The sequence below is a fragment of the Pygoscelis adeliae genome, unplaced genomic scaffold, assembly GCF_000699105.1.
Source record: "Pygoscelis adeliae isolate BGI_AS28 unplaced genomic scaffold, ASM69910v1 Scaffold286, whole genome shotgun sequence".
In the NCBI taxonomy this organism is placed as follows: Eukaryota; Metazoa; Chordata; class Aves; order Sphenisciformes; family Spheniscidae; genus Pygoscelis; species Pygoscelis adeliae.
In genome coordinates this window covers 7659751-7669471 of record NW_008825076.1, presented here as the reverse complement: position 1 = coordinate 7669471, position 9721 = coordinate 7659751, and the positions used below count along the sequence as shown (strand labels likewise).

Genomic DNA, 9721 nt, shown 5'->3' with positions numbered 1-9721 from the left:
CCTTGCGGCACGTCCGTGCCGTCAGCCAGCTGCGGAGCGTGAGCTCGACTCACCATAACCTTGCAGCACAAAGTGTTCTCCTGACGGAGAGGTGGGGAAAGCGCCGCCCCCCGCTCCCTCAGTACCCGTCCTGGCCGTGGGGGTGTCGCGGGTGGGTCCCCCCGGGCCGCGCACGGCCGCCTGGCCCACCTCCGAGGTTGTACGTGCCACGGTTTGCTCCGCACCGATATGCATTTAACCGGTTTTGTGGTTTTTTTTAATTTTTTATTTAACATTTATTTAACGGCTCCGGGGCGCGGCCCGCGTCACCCGTAGGCCGCGGGATGCGGCGTTGTGACTCTCGAGGCGTTCCTTCGCGCCAGCGAGCTCCCGGCAGTGTCCTGCCGGCCAGCCTGTGTCCAGAGCCCCCCGTCTGCCCCTCCAGCCCTGCTGCTCCGAGCAGGATAAGGCACACCTGGAAACCCCAGAGAAATGGTCAACAAAACCATGGGCTGGTAGCTGACGGGTTAGAGTCGTTCCCTGCCGGGGGAGAAGCCGGCGGGTGGTTTTATTTCTGTAGCCCTGAACTTGCACTTGTTCATCCACAACAGGTAACTGGAGGCAAGTTCGTAATAATCCCCTTCACTTCAGAGCAATTACTGGCGTGCTAAAGCAATTGAGACTCTTCGTAGATGTTGATGCAAGTATCAAAACGCTGAGTCGGGAGTTTAAAATTAATTTGACTCATAACATTTCTTTTAGATAACACCGGTTCCGCTCTTTTTATTTACCTTCTAATTTCTGAGTCTGCAAGGTGTTTTCTTTCACATACTCTTAAACGTCTTACGTGACCAGAGAGATTTAAAACTCTTTTCCACTGAAATGTCTCCTTCCCTCCCTTTTCGTACCTGAAAGCTAAGAAGTGAATGAGATGTCATTGGACCCAGCAACCAGGACTTTAAAAGGGAAAAAAATAAAAAATAAAAATATTGCAAAGCATGCACGGAGCGAGGTGCTTCAGGAGATCAGCCACAGGGATAACAAGCATCCATCCGGAGGAGCTAGAAACCGATCGGTCCAGATGAAGGACGTCTCTTATCACTAAGACAGAACGACCCATTGATATAATGGCTGAGGGAGACCTCCTTGTCCTCCTAAGCAGGAAATCATACGGGATGTCAGGAGGGGCCAGCGCAAGTGTGAACAAAAACCACTCGGGAATGACGAGCTGGAGCCTGAGTGAGGAACGGTAGGGAGCGAAGGAGGGAGATGAGTCACAGAAGCATTTATCCTCAAAATGACCTTCTGCCGTTGATACACTTTCTCAATGCAAAGCAAATATAGGATTTAGCATATCAATTCTTTAGCACAGAACTTGTTCATCAGAGGTGGATACAAGTGCTTTTTAATAGGGGAATGGCTGCAAGGCCGAAGGGGGAAATCTTTGCTACGCCAGACCTTTGCCGCCAGAACATCTCGCCTGTGCAGGGGGTGGGAGAGGGGTCAGCAGGGCCGGGCAGGGGTGGACCTGTCCTGGTGGGGTGGCTGCGTCTCCGGGGGGTAACCCGGGTTTGGGCACCACACGAGAGCTCCTGCTGCAGACCAGAGACCGGCCGCAGACGTGGCACCATGGACGCCCTTTTCGTCGCTGGTTATCTGCTGTAGGCACCAAAGAAGCCTTGCAAGGAAGGGTGGTGGTCGGAGGTAGGAGTGACAGCAAAGGCCCACATCGTGATGGGATTTATTCCTCCACCAGCACTTGTGTAAAGTATGTTTTCAGAGGTGCAGCAGCAAAAATATGAACCACTCCTTTGCTGCATGGCTCCCTCCTGCCCTCCCCAAATACTTTACGTGGTGCACTGTTGATTCTGGGGTATTACTCATCCCTAAATAAGCTGACAGCTCCTGGCCATCAGCCACATGCTGACAATATTTGAGACATGAATTAACAGTGATAATGCTCCTTGCTCTGGCACAAATGTAAGGTTTTAAATGAAATCTCCACTGAGAATTTCTCACACACGCTGGCACTGAGGAGCGTTTTGGGGTGGGCACAGTTGGCTCTGAGGATGTCTGTTGGTCTCTCTGGATCCAGTCTTGCTATACCCTCCTGTTGTTTCATCCCTGTGTTCACCCAGGCAAAGTTGCAAGGCAGGTGTTGTTGGGCTCATCTTTAGGGAATACAAATCTTTGGGAGTAGAGGATAATTTGTATCATTCCAAATCTGTTCTTAAGACTTTCCTGATTTGCCCAGAGAAGTGATTATTTTTTTCCAGTAAGCCCTGATTCAGCAACCCACTTCTGGATTGCTCAACATTATAGACTCGCCACTAAGCACAGAAGTATTCCTATTGCAGCTTTTAAGCAAAGGCCCGCAAACAGAATGTAAGCATGAATTTAAATTATTTTCTGACTGAACAGGCCTTTGTCATGACTAAGCAGCTGATCTGGAAGAGTTCTCGGAAAGGATCATGGAAAGAGAAATCCACTGTTTAGATGACCAAGGAATATTGAATTTGTGTAGCTTTTTCAGGTCTTAATTGAAGGCATGTGCTTTCTGAGCCCGCCACAAAATCCTCTCCCAGGCATTTCATGGGCATTTGAGCTAAATGCCCATTCTTAGCAAAAATGAGGCTAATTGAAAAATTCTTCCTTTGTTAAATATTCAGGGGCTACTCTCTAGCAATGTAAAATCACAAAACCCCAAACTTGGACAGGGAGAAGAATCTAGCTCCATATTTGTCTCCCTCCTGTGTTGGCAATGAGGGGAGAGAGCAGTTACCTTTTAAAGGCGATGGCATGGAAAATTTTGCCTTGCTGGAAAAAGTTTTGCAACATTAAAAGTAATTAAAATGGGGTTTTACAATGGAAAGTTGAGCAACGCTCTCAGGCATAGGTGTAACCATCAGCTCCACCTATAATAAACCAAACTGTTCCCCTCCTGTGGAGCAACGCAATCCGCTTAGAAAACTGATCCAAGCAAACCTTGTCACTGCGGCAGATTTACAAAACCCAAATTGTGACAGAATAAGGAAGGGCAGAATGGAAAAACAAAACACATTGATCCTGTAATCTAGAGATAATGCAAGGAAATGTGGCATGTTACGGCAAAAATACAGATCGTCTTTCACCAGTTGTATGTAAGCAGAGACAAATGCCTCTTCTCTCTTCCTCCAAATAAGCCAGTGGCCAAAGGCAGCCTCTTCAGTCCCAACATGTGTGGGCAAGCGCTCACCTCTGCCACGGGAAGCTCTTTTCAGACGACTCCTTGCCGTGGAGCTTCAAAACCAAACCCATTCGTTTGGCGAGTGCTCCAGCATCTTCTGCTTGGTGTTGCTTTGGTCCCTCCTCTGTGCCATGCCCGTCTGCAGCGCGAGGCCGGGGTTCCCAGCACACCGTGCCTGCACAGCGTTTCAAAGACACAGCGTTGTCCTTACAGTTCTGTGCCGAGCGTGCTTGGAAACACTCCTGCTCCTGTTCACCAACAGCTTCACCTCAGAGGAGCATGGCGCTTGTCCACACGTGAAAGCTAATTTGGATTAAGGAAGAGTGTGAATTAAAAGCAGAGTAGGAATCCCAAAATATCTCTGGGCAGATAAGCCCCAAGTTATCAAAACAATTGATTAAACATACCGTCACTAATTGCAAAATCAGTGGAGAAGGGAAGTAAGCACGCTCAAGAGAGAAGGTCGCGCATCCCAGCACCGGCAGGGGCGGGACAGGTTTGGGTTTACCCTCAGCCGTCGGCCACAGGGAGACATGGACGTGGAAGCAGGACGTGGGGAAGGAGCAAACCTCGTAAGAGGATGAGCAGGAGTGCAGCCAGCAGCACAGCCCACGTCTGGTTGTTGCCCGTTGGGTGGCAGTGGCTGTCGGGGCAGGAGCTCACCAGCCCAGGGCAGGTACCGTCCACCTGGACGACCACGCTGTGCCCAGGTGGAGACGGTGGTTTTCACATCCTGTTCTCTGCAGTTTTCTTGTTAAATATTAGTTGTGATTATTATCAAACGGCACACCCCTGCCACGCCGGGCCGGAGGCTGTGCAAACATGGAATACAAAGAAACTTTCTGCCTTAAAGAGCTTGCAGTGGCAGGCTCTCCCTCTTCCCAAGTGAAAGGAGGCTGCATCCAGATACACGTGAGACAGACACCACTTTGCAAAATGGGAAACATCCAAATCTTTCACAATCTGAATAATAAAGATTTCCTCCTATAGCCTGTCCCATCTCACAAGATAGACGTTATGAATTCTATTGACGATGACAGTGTATTTTGAGTTGCTGGCACTAAAAAAGGGAAGGTATTGTGAAAGAGCTAGTATCACATGAATTTATTTAATATAAAAAAGACATTAAAAAAGCAGACATTGGTAACACTGATAAGGCTTTAGTGAAAACATGGTAATGCTGAAACCACATTAATTTTAACCAGAACCTTGAAGAAAAGCAATTCAAGAGAAAAAAGAATCCATAAATAATGAGGAACATGGCAAAAGCTGAATAAGTAGAAATAGCCAGTCTGTGAAAAGGCTGAATAAGCATGTTCTTTGTAACAGCATGGAAAGGAAAAGACACAACAGCCTGTATCCTCCACTTCAGCGATAATTTCCCTGGGAGCTGCACCCATTCAGCTGAGGGCAGCTCAGGGTCTGAGCCGCTTCTCCGTGGTCAAAGTTGTGAAAGCTTAAAAGCCAAATGCTGAGCATACAAGGGGCTTTCCACAGTAAGTCAGAAAGCTTCTTAAAAGACATGCTTCCTCACAAAGTCTAGATGTTACTCTCTGCTGAATCCTGAATTCTTCTAATTCCAGATATGACTTCTGGTGCTGGAAACTCCCGCTCCTGGATCTGAGTAGAGATGAGCAAGAGCTTGTGCTCGGGATAAAAATGGTCAGACAAAACTAGGTCGCTTCCATACCTCGTCTCACCTTCCCTGTGATGAAAGTCCATGGTTTTCTTGCATCTCCATAGCAGGGAAGATGGGGACGGATCAGCTTTGACTCACAGTTTCAATCCCCTACACACTTGTATAGGGTTTGGGAAGCACCATAGGGGGATACCAGAGCCCCCAAGGAGCCCGACTTTTAGAAACCCGCTCCCACTGGGTACCCACGAGCTTCGGCTGTCTCTGTTTCAGGAGCAGATCTGAAGATGCTCTGTTTTCCCAGTGCCCATGTGCCATCATGCTGCCGCCAGTTGATCTGCCAACGATCCATGATGCTTTATATCCTAATAGAGATTTATTTGTCAAACTTGGCCACAAGAGTGTCTTATTTAGAATTAATTACAATGTCTGGTTTTAGCTACATGTACAGCAGCATGGCAAGTTACCCTTGTACTCTTTGGACCAAATTTCTATCTATGGATGGTAGCACTTACATCAGAGATTAATTCAATGGCTTGCATGATGCTTTCTTTCTGGAAATTGAAGTCAATAGAAGCTAATTATACTTATTGATGCAAGATCAGAATTGACGTTTGAGTAAAATTTAGCCTGTCTGAGTGCTTCCTTGGTAACTTATCTCTGTCGCCAGGATCTTACCAGTCACAAGCAGCTGAGCAGGATGGGTGTGCACGAGGCAGGGCGAAGGGACGCTCCTCACAGCCCGCAGGATGAGGGATATTTTCCTTCGGATACTCCCCATGCTAAGTCAGAAAGTAGAACAGATTTCTACTGCCCAGGTAATACGGAGGTGTTGCTGATGTTGGGTAAATTAATTTCATTAAGTTATTTAGTGAATTAGACACTATTAATTCAGTAGCACAATGTTTCCCCAAGTCAGCACCAGCTCCCTCTCCATTTTGCTGGCTTTGTGGATGAACAGACAGCAGAGGAGTGTTTCCTGTGCCGTGCACATACGCTTTTCAAGTGTTCCTGATGACACATCTACACTGTGCCCCACAGCACAGGGGGAGCCGCCGGGGCTGGCAGAGGTCACAGCACAAGGACAACTGCTCTCGCACCCCGGGTACCACAACCTCATGATGCAGCACGGAGCTCAGGCATCTACCGGCCCTGGGAATGGGCTTAGGCCAGTTCAGCCCTGCAATTTTGTAAAAATCCCTGGATTTTAACCCTACCACTTGTAGTTGCCAGCAACACCTGCAAAAAGGAAAAAAAAAACAAAACCCACTGGGTATAGCAGACTATAAGCTTTTTTTTAACTGATACACTATAGACTTTTCCAAATCAATTCAGCATGTAGTTTTCTTTAGCTTTGTAAAACTAACACCTTTGATCCAGCAAATATTTATATGCACATATTGGGACAGCCTCCTGTACTGAATGTAACAAAGTCCTGTTCACTGGTCCCTAGGCAACCACTAGAACAAACTAATTAGTAACTACAAATTCACACACATCCATCAAAATAAGATCCAGATTCATTTTATTTTGCCTCAGTATCTTCTGTGCTTGAAAATTAGCATCTAAACTTGCCTGAAACAAATGATACTAATTTACAGGCTGGTTTTAAAAATAAGTGTAAAAAGGGTCTCATCGTGAAATTCTACAAAAAAAAAAAAAAAAAAAAAGGATATTTGAGCATGGACCAAAAAAACCCCATCAGATCCTGTCCCAGATCCTGTCCCAGATCCTGTCCCAGATGGAGTCGGGAAGTTTGGCCCTGGATCTGAAGTCTGCTATACAAGCAATCCCCGCCAAGCAGAAAAACTAATGTGCCTCCCTCATCAGCTTCTGTGTCAGCTACAGCTGACTCTATTTACTTTTAGCCCAGAGGAGGAACTGGGAGCAGAAGGAAAAGAAAAAACCTTCATTGATATTCACAATGATGTCTTACATGTCCAGCGTTATTTTTGTCCGAGGGAGCTCTTTCAGAAAATGAGAGAAAACAAGTGATTAGGGGGAAGAATGGCCGTCAGGAGTGAAGAAAGGACCCTGTTGTGGGGGAAGGGGCTGTATTACTCTGTCTATTAAAGTATCATGAATCATTTTGACTACTGTGTGTATATTTGGTAACAGAAAAGTAAGGTGGACTCAGTCTGGACACTGTAAAAACAGGGTTTGTTACCTTAGCTAAGCTAAGTGCCAAATTAGAAGTCTCTAATGATGAAGGCAGATTGGTTGAAATTGCAGCTGGCAAGTAGCAGTTCCCTCACCCTGATGGTGAAAGAAGGATAAAATCCCTCCTTGTCCCCATTTCCACGCAAAAGAAATTATGTCCTGAACCCAGAGCACAACCCCGCTCCAGCCCAGGGAGCTGTGCTGGGGCCAGGTGTTCACCGTGGCTGAAAATCCAACTGCTGAGCTTTGTAAAGAGAGAAACCATCCCTGGGCGTCTGCCTGCCTGGGCTGGCGGTGGTATTGCCCAGGCACCGAGCACAAGCACCCGCATCCCCAGCCATCCGGCCCCACGGCCATGGGCGGGCAGGCAGGAAGGAGCCCTGCCAGCTGGCTGCCTGCTAAGGGTTTCCAGCAGCGAGAAACCACTCTGCCTGCATCGCTGCCCAGGGCCCCTTTCACATTTCAATTCATTCCTTGTCACCGGGGGAGAGGACCTGGCTGGGACCGGAGGAGGAGAAACCGCTTTACCTGTGCTTGGCCGCTCTGGATGCAAAGCACACTTGCATTTTTCAAGCTCTGTCACTGGGAAGCAGATTTTGCAGGTACTTTCTCCTCATTTACACGTAGGAAGGGTTTCTCCCTGGCGGATGGAGCTCAATTTTGGCTCCAAGCATGGCATTTACACTGGTGTGAATAATGTCCAAGAACACACGACTCACAGGAAACTTCTAATTGACCAAGATGTGATTCATTAGGAGGCTTGCACTGTCTGAATTAAAACAGCATCACAAAAAAAAAAAAATCACTGAAACCCCCAGGCTGTCTGGCAAGCAAGTGCCCAGTAACCCTGCTGCACTGGTGGGGGATAGCCAGGACTTCTTGCAGGCTGCTGCGGTGCCGAAGCTGCTGCAGCCCCTCAGGTGCAGAGCTGGAGTCTGCCGATGATGCAGCTTGAGCTGGGTCCAGCTGAACCATCCTCCCTCAATGGCTCTCCAGATGCAGCCACTTGTTTTTTGGCAGTGTCTTTGCACAGAACAGAAACAGCCCTTCTCTGGGAGCATGGAGGCAAAGGGAAGGAAGACTGGGGCAGGAAGGAGTGGGGTGAGGAAGGAACAATGACCAATGAGCCTCCGATTTCCTCAAATTAATTGTAGAATCATAGAATGGTTTGGGTTGGAAGGGACCTCTAAAGGGCATCTAGTCCAACCCCCCTGCCGTGGGCAGGGACATCTTCAACTAGATCCGGTTGCTCAGAGCCCCGTCCAACCTGACCTTGAATGTCTCCAGGGATGGGGCATCCACCACCTCTCTGGGCAACCTGTGCCGGTGCTTCACCACCCTCAGCGTAAAAAATTTCTTCCTTAGATCTAGTCTGAATCAACTCTCTTTGATTGTTTTTGGTTTAAAAACATTGCCCCTTGTCCTATCGCTACAGGCCCTATTAAAAAGTCTGTCCCCATCTTTCTTACAAGGCCGCAATAAGGTCTCCCCGGAGCCTTCTCTTCTCCAGGCTGAACAACCCCAACTCTCAGTTGTCGTAAACACAGAGTATCCACTCCAGAAGCACAGAGCAGAGGTCTGGGAGGATTTCAGGCAGTGGGAAGGATGGACCTCGAAGGGAACCCCAACTCCTGCCTCCAAATTAAAGGCTGGAGTGAGGCTTGTTGTGACTCACCATCATCTCTGCCTTGGCAACATCCTCCGCTCATCCAGGGCCTGCTGCGAGGTGGATCGCTTTCCCAGTCTATTCCTCTTCCCAGCTATTCAATACAAACTCATGAATTTGGGTGCATGGCCCCAGACTGTGGCCCCATGGATATCCCACCACTGCTTCGCCAGGCAGCACCGGAGCAGGATCTCCTGCACACGTCTGTGTGAGCACAGGCAAAACCAAACATGCAGAGGCAACTGGAAAGCCAGGCAAGCGATGGGGACAGTCGGGGAAGAAATTTCAGGCCACTAAGTGTGAGCACAGGAGCGGCCACCCACCCCTCACTTGGGTTGTGCCATACGTGGTCCACCTGATGATGCCCAGCAAGTTCAACCCTCTATCCGGTTGTAGGGGGGAATAGATACACTCCTAGGAGAGGGACATTGTGATATTGGGCTTTCCAGATTTGTAGCCACCGAGGTGATAAAATGCAATGGTTGGAAACCAGACAAATAGCCATCCCTCGCAGCACTCAGATCAGTGCTGGGTGTTTTTCTAGCCCAGAGAGGGATTAGTCCGGAGCGGCCCTATGCCAAGTGTCAGAAGGGAGACACAAGTTCCCTTTCAGCCATGGTGAACTTTATCAAGTTTTCAGTAGGAAAAAAAGATTATCCGCTCACACAGCAACCTTGTGAGGCTTCACATGTTCTCACTGCTTCAGGCAAACAGAAGTGGAAGGGCTTTTTCCTATCTTTTGTATGTGCAGCTGCTCTTTAATGTAAATGTACTTACCAGAAATTGAATAACTCCCACGCAAGTAATTTTATACCCATCCAACATTTAAATTATGAATGCAATAATCTGCAGCACCATGAGTTACAAGGCAAGGCTAGAATTCCCGAGGCAAAAAAAAGTCTATTTTTAGACCTTTCAAGCTGAAATTTTTACTAGATGTGGAAATTTGCTTCATTCTGCTGCCTCGGGTGTTAATTTGCATTAAAAGTTTCAGGGTTTTGTTTTTCAGACTTTTGGGTGATGCCTGGTCAAACAGCAGAAAACAAAGCAGCTA

The 9721-nt window shown here is 47.9% G+C and overlaps 1 protein-coding gene across 1 annotated transcript in view; it reads left to right on the top strand.

Moving 5' to 3' along the window:
• Window positions 1-1154: 1154 nt before the first annotated feature.
• HRH3 (histamine receptor H3) overlaps window positions 1155-9721 on the top strand; it is a 27793-nt gene continuing 19226 nt past the window's right edge. The window contains exons 1-3 of the mRNA XM_009326879.1: window positions 1155-1228; window positions 4789-4867; window positions 5512-5659. Of these exons, the coding sequence (XP_009325154.1) occupies window positions 1155-1228; window positions 4789-4867; window positions 5512-5659 (301 nt within the window). The remainder of the gene's footprint in view (window positions 1229-4788; window positions 4868-5511; window positions 5660-9721) is intronic.